Raw genomic sequence first — 24,060 nt, forward strand, 5'->3', positions numbered from 1 at the left:
ATAACAATAATAATAAATAAAAGAATCAAACGCTTTTTTTATTTCTCCGTTTTGATCCGCATTCGTTGTTTATTTACAAAACTGCCCTTTTCCTTTCTTTCTTTTCTTTTCTTTTCTTTTCTTTTTCATTTTTATGCAAATCTAACATAAAATGGTTTTCTTTTTTCTTTTTTCTTTTTCTAATTTGGTATTAAATGTCTTATTGATTCCACTATGTTAAGTTTATTATATGTATTTCGATTTTAGATCAAATGAAGATTATGATATTATTGTAGATATAGGATTGTCAATTTTGATATAGCTTAGTGTATAAGACATCAATTATCATTTCAAATGTTGGTGATTCGATCTCTTGCTTTATAGTTATTAAAGTAAAAAATTGACAATATGATTGTCACCGGCATAATTTAATTGGTTAAAGTATTATTTACTATTTAACTCGAAATGAAAAAAAGATTGATTTTTATATTTGTTTGGATGAATAAAACATAGATTTTTATGTCTATATAATAATAATCACTTTCTCTAATTTAACTTTTTAGAACGTTTTGAGTTTGGTCTTTTTTTTTTTTTTTGATGTTTATATTATAAATAATTTGTCTTCTTAAAGTTTAAATCACCTTTTTTTTTTCAATTTCTAGGGTGAGACACATCAATTATATTTTTATTGATTTTTTCATTTTTAATATATATATTTTCAATCAAACTTATCTATTAGTTAGCTTTCATGATGAATTATTTTTGTAATTAAATTTTTTTCGTGGAAAGATTTAAATCGGGAACCTTTTTAAAATCAAGTTAAGCTACAATTATTCGATTGTACTTATCTTAACGTGGATACTCTCGTTTGTTATTATTGTTGTCTGTGTTTAAAATATACGATGATTTGAAAAAACTGATCAACCCAACTTAATTGATATTGTTTAGGTTAGGTTATCAACTCGATTTTAATATATAGAATAAAATTTTACAAGTTGGATCAAGGCTTCAAATAACATAACTCAAACTAACCTAAATCAATCTGACTTTATTATTAACTTTAAAATGTATGATTTCTTGCTTACGATACAAGTATATATACATATATTTATTTAAATTTTATTATTCTTTAATAATTTATTCTCCAACGAATCTTAAAAAAACTATTTTAGCATTTTGGAAAGAAAGTTTGAATTATATAAATTGAAATTGAGTCGAAAATGTTAATTCGACGCATGAAAATAATTAAATAAAAACGGTACATATTAACATTTTACTTCTCTTTATAACATAAATTTAAATATACTATGAGACAAAAAGTAATCAAATGTCAAGATTTTATTAAAATTTTAAAATATACTATTTCCAGAAAGATTATAATTTTTTTTAATGTTTATAATCTACTTTTATTTTTATAAACTTAGTTTAGAGTTAAATAAATATCATAGAACTATGCTGATAAATTATTTGTTTAATAGATATATTAGGTATTGTAATATACACAATAAATCAAACATTTTAATGACATTTTATTGTTTTTCATTACGTTCTTATTAAAGTATATTTTTTTCATAAAATATTTTCTACGTAATACAAATACAAAGTAAAGTAAATTATTATAACAATAAATTTTTAAATGGAAAAAAGGTTTGTTGGAAGAGACCTTAGATGCAAAATTTTATTTATTTATTATTGGTGTGAATTGTCTAATTAATGTTAGTTAGTGGATGGTTTTGCAACGAGAAATCACTAAAAGGTTTTTGGAATTAAAGAAAAAAAAGTATAACATTTGATTAATGTATTAATATTTAGATATTAACTGTTAATTAATTTAACAAGTTATGGGATTTTACAATTTTCTTTTGAATATTTATTTAACAAATTTTAAAAATATTACCACTTTTATAGCCGGAATAACTAAAATAAAAAGGGCAAAATTGGAAGAAAAAGTTTTTCCATTTTATATATAGTATAGAAGTATAGATGACCCGAGTAATCCAAACCAACCCAAAATTTTAAATCCAATCCAATTCAACTCAAATCCGACCACATTCCCAATTGTTATTACTATTATTTTGTATTTAATTAGAACAAATAACTTATATTTATTTGTTAAAATTAGCTCAAGTTTGACATGTGTACTAACAATAGTTCCAAATTTTCTATATACTAAAAAAAGCTTATATTTATCTTATTTAATCAACTTAGTTGAATTATGGAAATCTTAATCATATTGGTGTTTTTTTTTACATAATTATTTGTCATTTTCTTTATACTATTGTTTCCAAATAATTATCACACATAATTTGCTATAATTCTCCAAGTCATGCATGTTGCTTGTATTTGTTTTCTACTTGTTTCTTTTTATATTTAGCAAACACATAACAAATTTGAAGACACTATAAATATAACATAATGATTTTTGTCATTGATATTAAGCTTTTCAAGTGGGCCAAATAAAATCCAATTTAGGGAATAACATATATTTTGGAAACATAATACGACAATATTACGATACAATTAGTATAAACGTTTGGGCACTTAAATGAAGTTAGATACTTTTAAAATACTAAAGTGAGTTTATCCTCGTCTCCACAACCACAAATACTAGAGATTACAACATACTTTTAAAATACTAAAAAAAAATATTGTCCCCACAAACTTATTACTCATAAAATAAAATAAAAAACACTTTAAAAGTCATATATTTTTTTAGAAAAGTAGAAACAAACAAACAACAAATCTTGTTCGAACTTTGAATATTCTTCCCTTGTTTTTTCTTCCTCCCTTTTCTCCTCCTTTTTTCACTGGTTTGACATAATTAGTCTCGTGTCGTTAAACTTTATTTTGAATAAGGATGTGGTTTTTCAAATTTTACAAAAAGATGGTTTACACCATTGAAAATTATCTCACAACCATGCTCTAAATGAACGAACGTATATTATTGTGCTTAATTTTCATTATCTTCGAATCCCACCACAATCACATGTAAGATATCTATTAAGTATATATAGAGAAGATATATAAATAACATAATAGATTAAAAAAAAAACTATTTTCTACCCATATAGCATTAAAAAAATATAAGGATGAAAATCTCTTTAAAAATTTAAATTTATTATTACCATAAAGGAAAGCAAATATCAACAAGAAGAAGCTTGTGAGGAGAAAACAATGTATAGTTGACATATACATCACAATGTATTAGGCCCATTTAGTTCAATGATGGGCCCTTGCTAAGGCCCAAAAATACATTTTTTTTTTGTATCAACAAAGTAAAAATAACAGTAAAAAAAGAAAAAAAAAAAACTTTCCTCCCTACAATACTAAAAAATTGAAATACAAATAAATGACATCCTACGTGTGAATCTCAATTACTTTGCTTTGGGTTACGAGTAAAATTTTGGTAGTTCGAAAGCCTAAAATTGATTTATAGTTTGGATGTGAAAGATTGAACCTCTAACCTCTTGAAACGAAAGTTGTGTCAATACTATTAAATCAAACTTATTTTATTGCATGATCTTTTGCTTTTTGACTTACTTATCTTAAAAAATAAAAAAATGTGAAATTAAATATTCAAATACCTGACATGATTTCAGTTAGTTAAGTTTGATTAGCGTTAGGTCTCATGAAAAAAAAACTAACAATAGGAAAAAGTTGCATATTTGATATAATTTAGATAAAGTATCATAGAGATATTAATCACTTATTGGTATAATCATATTAATGAATAGTTGAGTTAGTTTTTATTTAATTTTTACATGAACACAAAGTGGATTTATAAAGATGAGGATTGAGGTGAATATCAGTTTTGAACCAGGTTGGTCCATTGACCATTATCTCTATTTGAAGAACCCCAACTCACTAAAGAGTGAGCAATCTCATTATTGGGGTGTGTTTTGATTTGGTTGTTTATAGTTGGTAGTTAATATAGCTTGTAATTTTTAACTGTAGTATAGTATTTGTTTAGAGTGTAAACTATTTTTGTTTGTATATAAAAAGTAAATAATGTAATGAAGAATAAGTGAAAAAAGTAATATTTATGTTATGGAAATATCACGACTTTGATTTTATAGAAATATCAATATCCATGAAGATTTTGAGATATTTATAAAAATCGAGAAAAAAAATCTATAATTAGTTAAGGAAATTTTGATTGTGAGTTAATTTGACTAGAGTTGACCATCTTAAACCTTTACTTTTATAAAGTGAGATGATATTTAAATGTACATCGTAAATGTTTATGCAAGATTATAAATTTAAAAATAAAATGGATGATTACATTAGTAGTATTTTGAGGTAAAACAAAATGAAAGTAAAAACTTTGAATTGTAAACAAAAATTACATCAATTCAATTTTAAGATGAAATAATGTGAAAAATCAGTTAAATTTTTTGAATGAGATTAAAAATAAGTTCTTGCTTGATCAAAAGGATCACTACATTTTTTGGTATAGTTGGTGGAACCGGTGAATCATGTAAGTAGGATATATGTATATTTCTTTTCACAATATGTTAAGTGGGAAATCAAACATTTAATATTTAGATCAATAGTAAAAGTGTAATATCTGAGTTTATGAGGAAGACATAAATGAACTGATTTCACGTATAAATAAAAGAGATCACGAGGGCATAAAAGTAAGTTTAAGAAATGTTTAAAAAAATCGAAAGATTATTATCTATACCAATAATATGCACCTTCCTTTTTGATAGATAAATCGTATAAGCCCCAAGGTAAAGTATACTTTGTTTTAAGTAATTTTATGTTAGATGACCTCCTTGAATTTTCATAAAGTGCATGTGAGTGAAGTTAAAATATGTGAAAATAATCCATGTTGGTTTGTCGATGGTAGGGGATGTAGAGAAATTTCAAAGCCTCCAATTACTGAATCCTGATTTCGAATCCTCGACATGGGTCATACAAAAAGCTTATTCCTTATGTAAGTAGAAAAATTAATCCTTATTTGGGTTGGATTTTAAAATCAATAGTAAAAGAATATCTCAAAGTAAGGAAATTTGAAAATAGAAGAAATATTCATGGGTTTAATTTTAGAAAACTAAGAACTAGACTATTATGGAACAAAGTCGTAGTTCCTATGATAAACTCATGAAAATTATATCAAATTAGGAAAAATATGTTTTAATTATATATTATCAAAATTAAATTTTAACATTTAAATTTTAAATTTTCTAAATTCTAAGTTCTCAACGAACAAATTTTCAATTTAAATGGATGATCATGGTAATTGATTGTCAAAAATCTAGATTGAACGATTCAGATCAACCGAATTTGAATATCTTATAATGACCTTATTTTTACGAGTGTACATAGTTAGGTTCCTAAGTAGTTACAAATTTAAATATCTCTAAAATTTTTGAATTGGGTCCATGTTACTATATCAACCTTTAAGAAAGCTTGTTCTTCGATTGTTTAAAACGATATTTGTAATTTTTTTTTTTTTACATTAGAGTCAGTTGATGATCATACTTTCTATAGAACCTATCACTAAAATATTCCTAGAGGGAGAAGGGCTAATAAGCAAAGCAAAAAGGGTTTTCCATGGTAAGAGCTAGGTTGAGAATTTTTAAATTGAATAGCTAATTTAATATTATTTCTAAGTAATATATTAAATCCACAAAGAAAATTGTTATAAATAGCAAATAAACAAATTATTTACAAAATATAATAAAAGATAAAATATATTAAATAAAATTCGATAGATTTTATTGTAAATAGTTTTATTTTATTTTTTTTTTGAAAAATGTTGATAATAATTTGATTTCTCATTAAATTCTTAGAAAAAAAACAATTTTCAAAACTACTTTTCTTTTTTCTCTTGTAGGTTTTGAAAAATTGACTTGTGTTTTTTCTGTTTAAAGAAATTAAAGTGAACAACAACAACAATAATAATAAAAGGTAGTTAGTAAAGTGATATTTATAAACTTAGTTAGAATAGATGTGAAGTATCCTTTTCAACTTAAATAATGTATGAACCAAAAATAAAAATTAGTCATAAAAATATTTGGCTTTTAATTGAAGCTATCCACCATAAAAATACCTTTAATTAATTTGATGCAAAAATTCATCACAAAACCCATCAAATTTGATTTACATCATTTAATGTAAGTGAGATTGATTGATGTCTTTCAAATACCCAATAATTCATTTCTTTTCTTTTGTCTTAAAATTGTTATATTTGTCGAAAATGACACATTATTCTCTAATCTTTTACCATAAAAATATATCGAAGCTATCGATCAACAAAATCTCTCGCAAATATAGCAATTAAGATAAATAAAGTTGTTGATAGATCCTCGTAGTCATTGATAAATCACGACAGTTATAAACCATAAAAACCTATCAACTAATCTTTTGTATTTGTAATATTTTTAAATGGTATGATAATCGATGATTATTTCTAAAATTATTGTTCATCACAAACGATCTAAAACACGATTTTACATTTTTGAATCATAAATTTTGGTTGTTTGTGAGTTCGTTATGTAATCCTTTGTGTTTTTGTTTTAATTACTTTTGTTATAAAGTGTACAGAGAACTACATTTGAGAGCTATGTTTTGAATAATTTAAAAACTACACTTGGGAGCTATATGAAATAATTATGAAGGATTCATTAACATCCTAACTATCACATCAATTAATTTTTCTTAATGCCAATAAATGAAAACGTGTAAAATATCTATTTTGACTATTTAAAAAACATCTTTCAAAATCTTATTTAAATATCTCTTACCACAATCTATTTTGATTTTTATTTAAATGCTCGTTTTTGTGTTAGTGTTTATTAATTAATTTAAAAGTTATTTTAATGCTAAATTTTAAAATAATTTTGTTGTGATCTATCAACAATAGATTAGGTAAGTATATCAATCTACCACCGATAGACTTTGTTATAGTGATAAAATTTTCAAAAAGTTTTTATACACTTGATTATTATTTATAAAATTGTTATTTATTGCAATTATTCGAGACTTAAAATTTAAACTTTTAAATGGAACTAAATAAAAAGGTATTAGAAATTAAATAAAAAACTCCTAAAATGTTTTTGTTTTTTTTTTTTTTTAAAGAAAATCAAACACTGACACACAAAACAGAAAATATTAATGTGCCCAACATTTTACATCTATTATTATTATTATAGTTTGAAATTTTGTGGTCATTTAGATACTTTTAAAAACCATGTGAGAATCACATATTAAAGAAAAGTGTAATGGAAGAATAATTTTAATATCAATGTCAATTACTTAAAAGTTGCCTACTCAACTTTCTTTTTATTTGACTATTTTGTGTTATAAAGGATTATTTTGGATAACTATATGTATCTTCCATCTATTTAAAATGGCTATTTAACAACAATAACAAATAATAATAAAAAATGAATAAAATTTATTTACAAAATATAGTAAAATTTATCAAATTCAATTTATTTAGAATTAAATAGAATGAGATTAGAACATTTTAGTATAGTTGATTGGAAAGATGTAATGCTGAAATGTTTTATGTAGATAGATAGAAGATGCCAACGTTAGCGTGTAAGTAAGAAATCGAGAATGGGAAAAAGAGTAATATTCTGTCTTCCTTGGCTTCTTCTCTCTTCTTCCTCTATTCTTTTTTTTAAAAAAAAAAAACTATATTTCTTCATTTTTGTTTATATACCCTCTTATTTCAAATTTACCTCATATATATATATTAATTAATGTTAAATTTATTTTTATTTTTTCAAAAAGAAAAAAGAAAAAAGAAAAGTAGTGGTAAAATCCTAATAAAAGTAAGTGCCCTACAAATACTAAAGCCACTTAGCTAGCTGTCTCCAACCTCACTCTCCTTCACTCTCCCTTTAAATATCCATCTCTTCTCCACCACTTCTCCGCCGCCGTCTTCACCGCTACACCGCCCCCGAAATGTCTCCCCTTCATCTTCATCTTCTCTTTCCTCTTTCACTTCTCCTCATCCTTACAACCCATATTCAGGCGACAGGATCAGCCTCTGTCCACAACCCCAAACTTCCACCGCCGCCTCTTTCCTCCTCCAAGAAATTCGAAGGCTCCTCCGATTTGGTCAATCTTCGGTACCACATGGGGCCGGTTCTCTCCTCCTCTCCCATCAACATTTACATTATTTGGTACGGCAAATGGGCTCTTCCCCAGAAGATTCTCATCAAAGATTTCTTGTCCTCCATCTCCACCGCCGCTCCTTCGCCCTCCGTCTCCGAGTGGTGGCGAACCGTCTCTCTCTACACCGACCAAACTGCCGCCAATGTCTCTCGCTCCGTCGTCGTCGCCGGCGAGTATTCCAATCTCCGATACTCCCTCGGCACCCAACTCACCCGTCTCTCGATCCAACAAGTCATAGCCTCCGCCGTCAACTCCGGATCTCTTCCCGTCGACCACCGCAACGGAATCTATTTAATCCTAACATCCGGCGACGTAATTGTACAAGATTTCTGCCGAGCCGTTTGTGGATTTCATTACTTCACCTTCCCATCGATGGTCGGTTACACGCTGCCGTACGCCTGGGTCGGAAACTCCGGCGAGCAATGTCCAGAAGTATGTGCTTATCCGTTCGCCGTCCCGGGGTACATAGGCCGAGGAGGGACGGTGGCTCTGTCGCCGCCGAACGGGGATGTGGGGGTGGACGGAATGATAAGTGTAATCGGACATGAGTTGGCGGAAATGTCATCAAATCCGTTGGTGAATGCTTGGTACGCGGGAGAGGATCCGACGGCGCCAACAGAGATTGGGGATCTGTGTGAGGGGTTGTACGGAAGCGGGGGCGGGGGAGGGTATATTGGAGCGGTGATGAAGGATAGAGAAGGGAGGAGTTATAATTTGAATGGGGGAAATGGACGGAGGTTTTTAGTGCAGTGGCTATGGAGTCCGGTTTTGAAAGCCTGTGCAGGGCCCAACGCTTTGGACTGAGGAAGAAGATGAAGTTTTCTTTTTTTCTTTTTCCTTTTTAATTAAATGGTATATAGAAAATAAGGATACTAAGCTTTTTGCTTATGTTTTTTCTTTCTTTTTTTTTAAAAAAAAAATACAATATACATAGCATAAGTATACATTTTATTTTTGGTTGTTACTATGCAACACCTATTGTAAATAATAAACTTTGCTAAAATAATAAAATTAATATTGTTTGAATCGAATATTTGAATTGTCATACATAAATCAATAACTGGGCTTTTTATTACATTCTTTTTTTATTTGAAAACGATTAACAGTTTTTTGAAAAAAAAAATATCATCTAACCGTCTAAGATAAAAAATTCAAATTTTAAATGAAATGTGATTCTTTTTCTTTTCTTGGTCACTAAGTTTCAAAACTATATACTTTTAGTCTATAAATTTATAAAAAACCTCATTTGGTCATCAAATTAATTTTATTCTCATATTTTAAATAAACGTGTAACATTTTAAATTAGAAAAATAATTTCTAAAAAATTATATCCTCTATAAACTTTTTTTTTCTAATTTTAAATACTATATAATTACTTTTAAAAAATAAAACAAAAAATTAATTGTATGGGTTTTTTCAATATATTTTAAAAAATGTAAAGACTAGAAGTATAGGTTTTAAAAAGTGGTAAAATCAAGGGAGTGGAAGAATATTAAAAATAGGTATAACAGAAAAGAGGAAAAAGAAGCAATTTTTTTTGTGAATTCAGAGTTGTACTATAATTTGACTTTTGTTGGTGTTGGGAAGGCAGATATGCTTCCCAACTAATTGATTTTTGGAATAGATTCCCAAAAAGAAAAAACAAAAATATCAATGGATACACTATTCCCCTTAAAACATCTTTCTGTTTTTTTCTTTAAATCTATTTTTCTTCCCCAAGATTGAAATAATGTAGAGGAAATATATAGATGTATGTATGTATAAGTTATATCTAGGAGTGTTAAAAAAACCGGTAACTCACAGATTACTCAATCTAAATCGTAAGGGTTGGGTTGGGTCAGAAAATTAAAAAAGGTTAAGTCGGGTTGTGTGTTATGCAAGTTAGGGGTAGGGTTGACCAAGCCCAACCTGATTATATATACATATATATACACTGATATATACTCTATCGTGACAGACTTACATATGTTTCTATCACTGTTAACATTTATTTAAACAGTAGAATATTATCTATCAATGGTATACACTCTATCGTGATAGACTTACATATGTTTCTATCATCAATAAATGCTAATAGACTTCTGTTAACATTTATCTAAACAGTAGAATATTTAAAATATTTTGCTATAAACTGGTAAACGGTTAGATCAATTTTTCTATATTAAAAAAAAAAAAGAAAAAAAGAATCCTTTATAAAAACTTTGAATTAGTTAGATATTCTATTAAATACAAAATAAAGGTTTGAACTTGTAATTTAAATTAAAAAAGAAAAAAGGAAAAAGGAAGATGATTAAAGAAAGGTTGAAGAAGAAGATAGGATGATAATAATGAATATTTTTCTTGAAAATAAGAAAATAAATCGAGTGAGGAGAAAATCAAAGTCACTTTTTGGGCCCACAAACGAGAAAGGCTTCGGCCCAATAGCTTTATACCTCACGTGAGCATGCGAATGTAACTCTCAACTCCAACCAAATAAATAGTAGCATTTTGTAATGTTTCAATTTGCAAAATATATATATATATATATATTGTGTTTGACAAGTTTATAAAATATATATTTTTTAAAATTAGTTTATAAAATAATTCATTTGAGAGAAATGTATCAAAATCAATTTTTTTTTTATGAAATGAATTATCAAATTGACCGAAAATACACAATTTTGAGTGTACTCCATGCTTTATCACAGTATTCAAATTATAATTTACTACACAATCAAATTCAATCAAAATTATTTTCTCCAACAAAATATCAAAATTATAGCTTTGCTTTTGGATTGGCAAAAATACCCGACTTCTCCCACCATGTTTCCCTGTCTCTTTTAATATATCTATATCTATATCTATATATATAATTCTTTCTAAAAATAAAAATATATGTATTTCTTTTATTAAATTAGATCATAGGATGGTAATTTGATAAATAATAATAAAAAAAGAATATGAATATAAACCTTACTTTCAAAAATGTATTTAAATTTATAAGTGTTTAAATTTTAAATTTATTTTCAAAAAAGTATTTAAAAGAAAATGAATTATTGATAAAACATTTTTTTAATAGATCATCCAAATGTACCATTAAAACAATTATAGTTTAGTTATTAAATTGAACTTTTTTATTGCATAACTCAAAAAGACATTTTGTGATTAATTGAGTCATTTTTTCTCTTCCTTTCTTTCATTTATCTATTTTGTGTGGGGGAGATGATTCAAATATATTTATTTTATTTTATATTATTTAGGAGGTTCAAAGTTTATGTCTATTTAATCTTTAAATTTTGCTTTAGCATCCTCGATTTCATTAAAACTTATCCTTTTTTCTTTCCTTTTGCTCCTAACTCATGGTTTAGTTCCTTGTGAAATTCTTATCATTGTGCTTACGTGCTAGCATAAAAGGTTTATAGAATATATGATTTGTTGTACATTTGTTAATTTAAGTAATATGATGAAGTAGAGCATAATCATCCAAATATAAAAGTTACACAATCATTCAGTTAAGAAGTTATCAAAAAAAACAAAAAAAAATCGGAGATCAAAGTTTAGTTAACAACAAAGACCAATCAAGGTTTAGTTAACGACAAAGACCAATTTTTTTTCTTTTTTTAATTTGGAATTAAAACATGCATTATTAAAATTTTAGAGACCATAATAGGATTGTCAAACATCTTTTTAACTAAAATTTTATGTATTGTATGTCCAATATCGAATGAATTAAAGGTCAAATTCTTTTATTCCAGGACATGATATACCTGAGATCGTGTATTGTCGATTTATCAAGTGTTGACTGAGATAATTTTGGTATTTTAAATAGTGGCATATGAGCTTTCTCCATTTTCAAAATTATTCTATATGGTGTAAATATTTTATCGGTTTGTTATATTTTTTTAAAAACCCCTATTTTATAAGTTTGTGACAATTTAAATTTGTTTGAATTTATTACATTTTCAGGTGTTTAATTCAAAAAATAAGTTATTTAAAAAATAACTAGAGCTACTAAAAACAGTCTTTAAATGTATTTTAAATAATTTTCACAAAAGTGAGCTTATTCACAAACATTTTTATTAGTCGATCCATGACCCATTATTTTTATCGAATATTGTAACAACCCATTTAAATAAAAGTCTCTAAAAGCTTTTCTCTAAATACATTTTGCAATGATTTTATTTCTAAATCCATTATGTAAATTTGATTTTTTTTTTCTTCACAAGTTATTTAATTACGATTGACATAAATGTTTATAACATGTTTGATAGAGAATCTGAAAAACAGAAATTTACAAATAATATGTTAAATGAAAAACAAAGTCGTGTTTAGTTGCGTAATTCAAAAAGTAGATTCTAATTTAAACCGTTGAAAACTAATTTTAATAACTAATAATGAGCTGTTATTTACCATGTGTTACAAAATTGTAAAATTATTAATTTGTATAATTATAATAGTTTATAAACATAAATTGAAATTTTGTCCTAATGTTCCAAAGAAATTAAAATTTAGGTTTCATGGTTAATTAGAATTTGTCCGTATGATTTAACAAAACCTTTTATAAATAGTCCCTATAATAAATAATATCTAAAAGGATTTAACAAATTATAAAAACTATATAGAAAATTATATCAAACCATATAAACTAAAATAGAAATTTTAAAATCATATAGATTAATTTTAATGTAATATAAACCACATAGACCAAAATTTAAATTTGATCTAATTTATAATATGGTACACAATACATATTTTAATTTTTTAAAAACTGAATTGAGTTTATAATGTGACACGTACCATTTTTTTTTTTTATGTTTTTAATTTTATTTAATATAATTCTACCCTTTAATTTAAGGAAAATATAAAAATTGTTGTTTTCAGCATTTACACTATTTCGATCACATAATTTTAAAATAGCTTTTAGAAACAAAATTCCAAGCATCATATTCACTGGCTGGATTTCGTGAATCTTAAAACACAAAACAAATTCCGAAGTAAGAACCAAACAAACATTTAGATTATTAGTTAAATGTATAAATATGTTAAAATCAAGCCTTTAAAAACCTTTTTTAGGATTTCAAATTTTGAAAACAAATTTCAATAAAATATTAAATGATAAAATTGTTGAAAATAATTTCAATTATACTAAATTGACAAAATGAAAACTTTTATTGGTGTGTTATATTTATAAATAAGTTGGTTATTTTACTATTAAAAAAGAGACTCATCTTTCAAGAATAAATACAAAAATAAAGAAACTGATAGTATGATAGGTAGATATAATGTTAATATTTTTTTTAAAAGGAAAATATTAGGTAGTAAAATGTAATCAAAATTACTATAAATCGGAGAAATGTTGAAAAGTATGAGTAATCGAAGACGAAATGAAAATGTGATTGTGAAATTTAAAAACAATGAAAAATTAGGTTGGATTGAGAAAACGTTGGAACAAAATGAGTTTTTTATCTTACACAACGGACAAAAAATGTTCGAAACTCAAAACATATGTTTTAGATTATATTACAACTTCATCCTATTACGAAGTACCAAAAACTTCATAATTACCTAACAATAATTTGTCATTCGAATTTCTTATAAAAAAAATCAAATTATTAAGCTCCACCTAATTATTTTTGTTTGAAGATAATTATTAAATGAAACAACGAAATTATTATTCATACATAATTAAGATTAATTACAGTAGCTAACATCAAATAACAACGAAATTATTTTTCTTACAACAAACTTATTATTCAAAATGAAGAAAAAACACTTCAAAATGGAAACATTTCTCTGCTGGCCACGTATACAATTCCAAGAAAATGACAAAAGTTTGGAACAAAATTAGTTTCGAATGGAGGCATTATAGGCCCCACGTGTCAAACAATCATTAGTTCCTGTAAGAAAGTCACGTGACAGGCATGCCTTTCCTCCTCCTCAAAAGTTACACTTTCATTCTAATATATTACTTTATATCATGTTTTAATCTCAATTTTTATATTTATTTTTTCAAATGTTTTTGTTTATTTTTACTATATTTAAAAATAAATTCTAATAATAATAATAATAATATTGAAAATGACATCAATTTACATTGAACACAACTGTAAATGTATCCATTTATAAATTAATAATTATATCAATTTAAACCCTAAAGTTTGAGTCAATTTAAACTCCAAACTAATAGATGTATTGACTTAAACTCGGAAAGTTTAAAGTATGTTATTTTAAACCCTGAACTTAATCAATGTAAACACTCTGTTATATTGAATTTAAATGCATTTATGAAAGTTGAGGGTTTAAATTGAGGTTTAATTTGATAAATTTATGAAAAATCAGAATTTAAATTGATATAACCATATTGACATTAATATTTATTATTAAAAAATAACCTTGAAAAGCTAAATTTAAAATTTATGAAAAGTACGTTATACAATTGAAAGACAATATTAAAATTAAACAAAAATTTCAAATATATAAACCTTTTTATTTATATCTATGTACTTTAAAAATATTTATTTCTATTAAGAAACTTTCAAATAATTTCAATAGAAATAAGTAACAAAAATATAAATATTTATCGGATCTAAAACTAAGTAACAGAAAGAAAAAAATAGTTAAGTTATAGTTACATGTTCGATTGGGTTGGTTTAAGAATGTCTCCCAACAAACTCAATTCAACCCATTTAAGTTGGGGAATCCCTAAATACATTGGAAATGTGAGGGAGTGGAGAAATTTTTTTTTGGTTGGCGACACCGACGAATACATTCCAAGCCCAGTCCCGCATATGTAACTAAATATATTTTTATAATTAAATATAAATATAAATATTTATTTATTTAATAATATGTAAAATAGTAAAAAAATAAAAAAACATCTATTTTGATATATATTTTTTTTTATCTATTACATTTCTTTATTTTTTTTTCCTTAATCCCATTTTTGTGTCGTGAACTTTTCATGTAATTGTAACTTGTGATTCGTAAACTTTGCTTAAAACAAAATGTTGTTATGTTTAAAAGAAATTATGTAATTGAAAGCTTTGTTATAATACTCATGAATTGATTTTTCATTCTTTTTATGAATTTTTGAATTTTACAGATGGATTTCTAAATATATAACTGAATTTTTATTTTTATTAACAATGAGAATTTGACATTTTAAATTGTTTTAAATAAGAAATTTGATAATATTCTGTTGGAAATAAAATGATGTTGGAAATGTATATACATTTCAAATAACGTGTGATTGGAAAATGAGATCAAATTTAAAAAAAAAAACAACACAAGGAAGCAGGTAATCCTGCCCCGTTCCATGAGTAAATTGGTGGCGATGGAAATGGGATAGGGGACGGGGCTGGAGACGGGAGTGGCATCTCGACCCCGCCTCCCATAGACATTTTTTTTTTGTCACTTTTTTAATAACTTACAATAGGGTTATAAAATTTTTCTTTCCCTTAAAAAAGAAGGGTTATAAACTTAAATATCTTACTCTAAAATTCCGTTTTAGTTTTAGTTCAACTCTCTATTCATACACATAATGTCATTCCAATTGACCTTATACTTTTAAATTGCACTAAATTAACACAAAAGAAAGAAAAAAAGATTCTAAAACAACAAGCATTTAAATAAAAACCAAGAAATTAATTTCTCATGAATATGCTAAAATTTTGATAAAAGATTTTCATATTTGTAGAGGTTCAATAATATCAACATAGCAAATGGACATATGCTGAAGAAATAAAAAGAGCAGTTAAACAAGCAACAAAACGTATTTTGTTTTTTTTTTTTTAAATAAGGTTATTTACTGATTTAATAAACAAAAAAAAATATTTATTTAAAAATTAGTATTTAAAAGAAAATTTTACTTGACAAAATATATATATTTTAAAAACTGTATAGTAAATTTTTTATTTTCTTAAAAGAATTTAAAAATATATTATAATAGAAATAAATATTTTAAACTTTAATGTATATATATATAAGGAATTGAAATAATTGAAAAAGGAAATAATAATAATAATGGTAATAAAAGAATAATACGGCTTTTTGTTTGTTTTATCTCTCCGGAGAGAGGAGAGAGAGAGGGCAGAGAGAGAAACAGAGGAAGCAGCAAAAAAAATGGGTAAGGTAGTGGAGAGGAAGAAGAGGAAGAAAGGGCGGCCATCGCTGTTGGATCTTCAAAAGCGGAATCTCAAGGAACAACAACAAGAGCAACAACACCAACAACATCAATCAAAACGAATCAACAACAACTCTTCCCCCTCAATTTCCAACCCTAATTACGCCTCCTCAACTCCCTTGCGCCGATCTACTCGCCGGAATCCCAACTCCGAAGACCTCACTCCCGATAACCTCACTGATGACCACCCAGATGCTGAATACAACCACCAATTGGCTGGTAGCCGCCGCGAGAAGAAACTCAAGCTTGTTCTCAGATTGCACTCCCAGAAATCCCCAGTCAATTCCTCGTCTCTTAATTCTTGTGGGTCTGATTCTAATGCGGAGGGGGATGGTAATGCTGCTTCGATTAGCAAGAAGCGGAAGATCGGTTCGATTGCGGAGGGATCTAGGATTCAAGACTCCGAGAAGGTACTGCAAAATTTGAGGGTTTTTCATGTGCTGTTTATTTTTGGGGTTATTTTTATTTTTATTTTTGGTGGGGAAGTGGGGGCTGATCTTGTTAAGGCGCCAATTCTTTTTTTTTTTTTTTTTGAGAGATTTTTACGTTTTTTTTTTCTTTTCAATTTTTGTTTTTGCGGGTATGAGGAGAAAAATACGTTGACAATATTTGAAAGAGTTTCCTTGAATTTCGCACTTTTGAATTTTGTAGTTGAGTTTTTGAGTATCTCAGTCAAGGATGGTTGACTTAGTGGATTTGAAATGGGTTAAACGCTGGATTTTAGTTTTAGTTCAAATTCTTATCTTCAGCATATTTAATTTTTGATGCTCACAATTTGATATATTAGCATTTACTGGGTACTTACTTATATCTTCCTTAAAAACCATATGATTTGACTGTCGTATTTTTAAACGAAAAAGTTCAGATTTGTCTTTTCTTCCCTTAATTATTTCTATGGTGATAGATATGTTCTTTTTTTTTTTCCCATTCGTGGCACTCTGATTCCTAGTCCTGTTTACCTTTTTAATTAGATCTATTCTGTTTCTGGGAGCCTCACCCATAATGGGAAAATTATTTGCTTAGTGTAACTGTTACCATTGGTTTATTCCTTTTGATGTTTCAGGGTGAAAAGTCCATTTCTGCTACAAACCCATCAGAAACCCTTCAAGGTTTTTGTCAATAATCACACGCCACTTCTTTGAAAACTATGTTTGTGACTGTTTTTAATTATTATAGACATAATTATATGCAGGGTTGCATATGGATTCGGGACCCTCGACGCCTTTACCAGATAAGAAGCTTTTAGTTTTCATCCTCGACAGGCTTCAAAAGTGTGTTTTTTTAGCTCTTCTTTCTGTGTATTTGACACTGTGCGTTGTGCCCTTTTATTTAATATTTAATTTTCTTGGTGCTTTAATTTCAGGAAGGACGTCTATGGTGTGTTTTCCGAACCAGTGGACCCCAATGAGGTTGGTTTTGGGAGTGATGACACAATCAGCTTTTGGGTTTCATGATATTGCTTTGTCCTATCCTTACATTGATTTTACTTTTGAAATTATCAATTGTAGCTTCCAGACTATCACGAAATTATAGATCATCCTATGGATTTTGGAACTGTGCGGGACAAGCTTACTTCTGGAGCTTATAGCACCTTGGAACAGTTCGAAGTACGATCAATCTTTATTGTTTTCTGTTTTGTTTAAATTGTTAGTTTCCCTTTCCTGCTCTGCTGAATTCTATATAACTTCATGTTCAATCCACTACAAGATTGAAGATTCTCATGGTGCTAATTGAATTGCGTCGTTCATGAATATTCTCAACTGTTTTTGTCAAGTTGGAATGGAATAGGGTGATTCACTTGATATCTTGATGGCATTCTGAATAGTGAAGATTGCAACCTTCAATCACTCATGATTTAGGCATTGTAGTCTTTAATGCAGAGGTCTTTCTGTTATTTGCCTGAATTTCTTTTCCTTCTGTTCTGTTTATTTAGTTCTAAAAATTCTATTTTCTTTTGCATAGAAAATCTACACGACCATGTGGTCTATGGATTAATTTATATAAGTGAACAGGGATACTTGATTCTGAACAAACTGGTTGCGGGAAATAGAACCCTTGTTTTAGAACTTGGTTTAAAATTTAGGATAGCTTATTTTAATGCGCAACAAGTTAGCACAGTGTTACTTTGCAGTTTTAGTTCGATAAGAGTATGGTTCAAGATTTCATGAGGTTTCTCCTTCATTATTTTGCAATCTACTTTCCTCTCTATCTGGTCTCCAGCGGTCAATTTTCTTAAATAATCTTATAATCCAATTACCTTTTGCTATTATACATCCGTGTATAGACATTGCTTCATTGTATGTGCATTGTGCATCATCTGTTCTTCAGTAAATGGCTGTTTCCTTTGATATAGATTTTTCCCATTTGTTTTGTTGACCCTTTAAGTTTTAGATCAATAGCCTACAACTTAGTGCTTTTCTCAAGTTCTAAGAGTTCTATGCTTTGTTTATTAGTATTGATATAATGTTTATTCCGTTTTACTCTCTCTGTAGAAAGACGTTCTCTTAATCAGTTCGAATGCAATGCAATATAATTCACCAGATACTATATATTTTCGGCAGGTTTGATTTTCACAATTTTCTTTTGCTTTCTGTTTATGTTTTCATTTTGCACAATGCACATATATGAAAAGTTATTATAATTCTGTCAGGCACGTACCATACAAGAGTTGGCAAAAAAGAATTTTAAGAACTTGAGACAAGATAGTGATGATAATGAACCAGAACCTAAAGTGGTGAGAAGAGGTAGACCACCAACCAAGAATTTAAAGAAACCATTAGGTAGACCTTCCTTGGAACGCGCTGGTTCAGAGTTTTCCCCAGATGCCACTCTTGCTACTGGTGGTGAAAATGCAAATCGGTCCAGCGATTTGAGGAAAGGACTTCATCATTTGGAAAAGCCTAGCTTTGCTGATTTTTCTGGCAGATTATCCTTTTCTTCTAATAGTGACGCTGCATTTAATTTGTTTAACCCGAGCAGATTTGATAGAAGTGAGGATATTACAGGTATGAAGTCTTAGGCGAGCATTTTTATTCTAGCATCCACCCGTAGGGTGCAACTAAGATACAACTCTACATTTTGATTCAAAGACCATTCTTTCCTGCCAGGTTCTGCACTGAGATTTAATTCAGTGAGGCAGGGAAAAAAACCTATCGTCTCCGAGGAGAATAGGCGTAATACATATAGTCAATTTCAGGCGGCAACTGCTTTGCTCGAGCCCGCTGTGTTGAATACGTTTGATAGAGAGAGGAAGGTTTTAATGCCAGTATGTATCTAACTTAATTACTGTTAACATTATCTTTTAAGTCTCATGCTTGGAATGCTGAATTTATTCGATTACAATCAGAAGTTCTGAATCAGTTATTTCGTTGCTGATTCCCAAGTTGGAGATGTGGCGTCTGATATAGCCCTTTGTTGTCGAATAAAATATAAAAGCATAGTTAAGGATGGGGCTGTTATTTTCAGTTTCTGATATTTCGTTAATTGTGTTGGGATAAAATATTTGCTATCCTCATCTATCTAATATTTGCTGAAAACACACCGCCATTTGGTTCTGGCTGCTTGAATTACACGAGTAACCTATATAGACTTCTCTTGGATAACTTGTTCTTCATGTGATTCAGGTTGGCCTTTTCTTGGAGCATGCATATGCACGAAGCCTCGCTCGATTTGCTGCAGATCTTGGATCTGTGGCATGGACAGTTGCTTCTAAGAAGATTGAAAGATCTTTGCCTTCAGGTTCGAGTTTCGGTCCTGGATGGGTTATAGAAAATGATATCACACCAAAGAGGGTGTTTCTACCACAAGCTGAACCCGGTAAAATGTCGACGTTGCAGCCCTTTCTTGGGCATGAAAGTGTGGATCCAGATGTAAAGCCTCTTACTAATGAACAAAAGGGGGTTCCGTCATCTGACAACTCTGAAGCTGATACATCACACAAGACGCATGACGGGCTTTCTCGTGCCCCCAGTTCAGGTGGCCAGGTAAACAGGCCTCCAACTGAGTTTGCTGCAGCTTCGTCATCACCATCGAGTACTCAACAATCTTCTGAGCAATGCAAGGGGCAGGTGGAAACAGTTGAAGGATCCAATCCCAGTGGCAATTATAATGTATTGGAAAGTAGTATTCCAATCTCAAGGCCTTCATTTCATAAACACCATAGTCCAACACTCCACCCTGGTATGAATGGATTCAATGGAGCTTATGGTTTTGATCTCTCTGCTCACAGGGGGAAACTAATAGGACCGTCGGATTCCGCTGGTGTGAAGCCTCAGTCATCTCAAATGCTCGAGACGATCTCCAGGACTAATGCTAATTTCATCCTTCCAGCAATGGCAACCAATCTGAACCCGAAAGAACCGAAATGCCCAGAAAACAATCCTAGTACAACAAACTCTTCCAGTTCATTGGCTGGGTCGGGGAACGATGGTCTAATCAACCCTGCAGTCAGTCCACATTTACGATCACCTTGGCATCAAGGAAAACCACCAGCAGAGAAAACAGATGCAGTAGTAACAACAATATACAAACCGGAATCGGTTCCTCCGGACCTGAATGTGAGATTTAAATCTCCAGGATCACCTAGCTCTAGTAAGGTGGACTCTGCTCACCCTGATTTGGTTTTACAGCTATGAGGATTACTAATTATTAATTATTTTTCAACTTGTTGATTAACCATAGAAATGGTGGGTTTGAGATCTGTTGCTCTTGCCTGGAGTTACTTACAAAGGTGGAGCCTTATCAAATCTACCAAATTGTGTTGTAAAAACATTAGAAGAGGGGTCCTTGTACAGATTTATGTATCCTAATTTTTTAGCTTCAGGGAAAAAAAAAGATATATGCCATTTTCTGTCCTTGGAAAAGTGTAGGAAGATTTTTTTTCTTTTATTTCTTTTTTCCTGAAATCATATATATATTGTTTACTTTCTATTTTTCACAATTTTCAATAATCTCGGGGATGGCAGAATTTGGTTGATCAATGCATGGTTTCATGTACTTTCAAGTGATGTTGAATCCAGAAGTCTTAACTTTAGAATCTTTTTGGTTGTGAGCGAAATAGCTTGTTTGTTTTGGCTTAATATACACCATTTTTTTGGGGACGAAATGTCAAGAATGAGATGTTTGAATTAGGAATCAAATCATAAATGAATTGAATTATGTTATTTGACCTTGAATGAAGGATGGAAATAGGTTGAGTAGGCTTTATTTATTTTTGGTTTAATTAAACTTTGTAATTTGCATAAAAAAATACTCCTAAACTTCAAAAAATAGTTAAAATACTTAAAACTAGTTTTAAAGTTTTATTTAAGAAAATGTCTTGTAATATTGAAATGTTTCATAATTACTTTTGAGCTTAAAAAAACTCTTACATATCTAAATTATATATGGAAACCAAAATTTTAATTTAAATCACATGTTAAAATTTATTTAACTATTAACCTATAGGGTTAGACCACGAACACAACCAATCACAATAGTTATTATCGTGATTAACCTACAGTTAATTGTCAAATAAAAAATATATTTGACTATTAATACAATGTGATAGTTTGATAGATCTTTTAATATGATTTTTTTATTCAACTAAGTATTGTTTTATTATGTTTGAAGGACTATAAATTTTTATTATGGAATTTTATGTAATTTTATATTTTAACCAATGTTTAAAATATTGATGTTGATGAATATATCGAAGTCTTAATTTTATAGAAATATCGATTTTGATGAATATTTTTGGAAAAATTATAAAACCAAAAAGTTCAAAAATTAAATTTAAATCAGTAAATAAATATTTTATTATTTTCACATACGTAAATATTGTTGGAAAAACGACACATGCGCAATAGAACAACGAATTTAAAATTACTCTATATGCATTTAAACTAATTTAGAAATTAGCATACAGTGTAGTTAGGGATATTCACCTTTGAAGCCTCTCGATCTATGATATCTCCTCACGAACACAAATTGAGGCCACCATTAGTGTTGACCAGCTATTCTCCGAACTTACAACTATTGTGGACCCGTTGAGTGAATGAATATTGAGGGAGGGATGGAAAAAAGAGGTTAAATTTGTTGAGATCTGGGAGAGAAAAAATAGTTTTGAAACTTTTTTCTGAAATTCATAAAATAATTTTTTTTTTCAAAAATTTTTCAAAAATTTGAAAAAACCGTAATTAGTTTATTAAATCTTAAATCTCAACACCTAATAATCCACTAAGGCATTGGTGCAACTTAGTGGGCTAGGTGTTTATATCTCATGTACCCGCTTATCCCACTAAGTGCTTGTGGGATTACACTAACTAATCCAAGGGCAATATGATTATTTAACCATTTAAGTCAAAGTCAAACTTTGACTTTTTCAAGTCAAAAGTCAACATTTGACTTTTTTTTACCATTTTGTTCATCTTAACTAATTTCGACCTCCCGAGCATGAATCTGAATTTCTTTTTCTAAAATTCAAATCACATTTGAATATAATGCCGGTCAACGTTTGATTTTTCAAAGTCAAAAGTCAACATTTTGTCTTTTCACAACTTTGACCATTTTCATCAATCTCGAGCTTCCAAATATGAATATGTATTCATGTTTTTAATATTCAAATCATATTTAAACTTAAATCTCTATAACCGACGACTATATCACACATATTCGTCGGTTTCTCTCTTTCTACCTAATTCCAAGAATTCAAATTGTTGCAACATATTTTTCTAAGTTAATTCCATATGAGCTAGTAGGGGAACCTAATAGACCTATAGATCATGAGCTTCAACGATCCGAGATTAACTAGCTAAACCCTTTTAGATCGAGTTAATCAACATTCGTTAACTAACGAATCATTTCACTAAAGTCTCATAGTTGCACTCTCCTCACTATAGATATATTTGTGTCCATATGATATAACCATGATCAGTAAGTTAATCCTCCACAGGTTGTTTGTAACCTCGACTGGGTCAAAGTACCGTTTTACCCGGAGACTACATCTTGCTCCTTAAGTCCCATTGATCTACTATCGAACATTTGGTTTAAGGTCCAACCTATAAACCGAATCCCTCTTGGGCAAATGAGAGAACGTGATCCCTTGTTCAAGACTTGGATTCAGTCCTTAAGAGAATAATCTATCTAGTAACCCTAAAACGAGTAGAAGCGAATTCCATCTTGCACCCTATGTCCCTAACCATCCACCCGATCTTACCCTTGAAATAAGAGGCTTATTGGGCCAACACCGTTGAGTTGCCTTCATCTATGCATATATAAGGATAATACCGTTTGAACAGAAGTTCATAATTAGCTTAGGATTAAAATTGAGTTACCTATGTCATCATAATCGAAATAGTAAGTTTATATAGTCATCAGTGTTATAACTTAAAAGTGACTATTTCATGGTTTCAGTCTTATGCAAACTCTTTACACACGATGCTCCCACTTCATGTTTTTACATGAACAATTCAGGATCACATCGTTTGTACTAACTACAAAGCAGGCCGCATTCATAGTGTTCCCGGAATAAGACACCCAACCTTATTCATACATTATAGACCGTTTGGGCTATAAAATCGTACTTGATCCACATTTATGTCTCTACATAAAGTTCAAGTCTACACTAGATAGCCTTGGGATCTTAGTTAATTGAATTCAAGATTATATTATTCTATTTTCATTAATAAGTACTCAATAACCATTCTATTGAATAGAATTTAATTTACTACAAACTATGAGTTTTAGGACTCCAACAAATATGTCTATTATTTATATTATATTTGTATTAGCGTCATTTTGATGTTTAT

General features: G+C 28.8%; 2 protein-coding genes across 2 annotated transcripts; both read left to right on the forward strand.

Moving 5' to 3' along the window:
• The first annotated feature begins 7,791 nt into the window (after nucleotides 1-7,791).
• LOC103490210 (protein EXORDIUM-like 5) lies at nucleotides 7,792-9,143 on the forward strand. The gene has a single exon (XM_008449615.3). The coding sequence runs from the start codon at nucleotides 7,900-7,902 to the stop codon at nucleotides 8,914-8,916; it is 1,017 nt and encodes a 338-aa protein (XP_008447837.1). The 5' UTR covers nucleotides 7,792-7,899; the 3' UTR covers nucleotides 8,917-9,143.
• A 6,954-nt stretch (nucleotides 9,144-16,097) lies between these two features.
• On the forward strand, nucleotides 16,098-21,126 carry LOC103490211 (uncharacterized). The gene is made up of 9 exons (XM_008449617.3): nucleotides 16,098-16,683; nucleotides 17,337-17,382; nucleotides 17,466-17,544; nucleotides 17,637-17,682; nucleotides 17,782-17,880; nucleotides 18,766-18,834; nucleotides 18,924-19,278; nucleotides 19,381-19,538; nucleotides 19,897-21,126. Exons 1-9 carry the CDS (start codon nucleotides 16,213-16,215, stop codon nucleotides 20,905-20,907), a joined length of 2,334 nt encoding a protein of 777 aa, XP_008447839.2. The 5' UTR covers nucleotides 16,098-16,212; the 3' UTR covers nucleotides 20,908-21,126.
• The last annotated feature ends 2,934 nt before the right edge of the window (nucleotides 21,127-24,060 follow it).

Source organism: Cucumis melo, chromosome 1, assembly GCF_025177605.1.
Source record: "Cucumis melo cultivar AY chromosome 1, USDA_Cmelo_AY_1.0, whole genome shotgun sequence".
NCBI lineage: Eukaryota > Viridiplantae > Streptophyta > Magnoliopsida > Cucurbitales > Cucurbitaceae > Cucumis > Cucumis melo.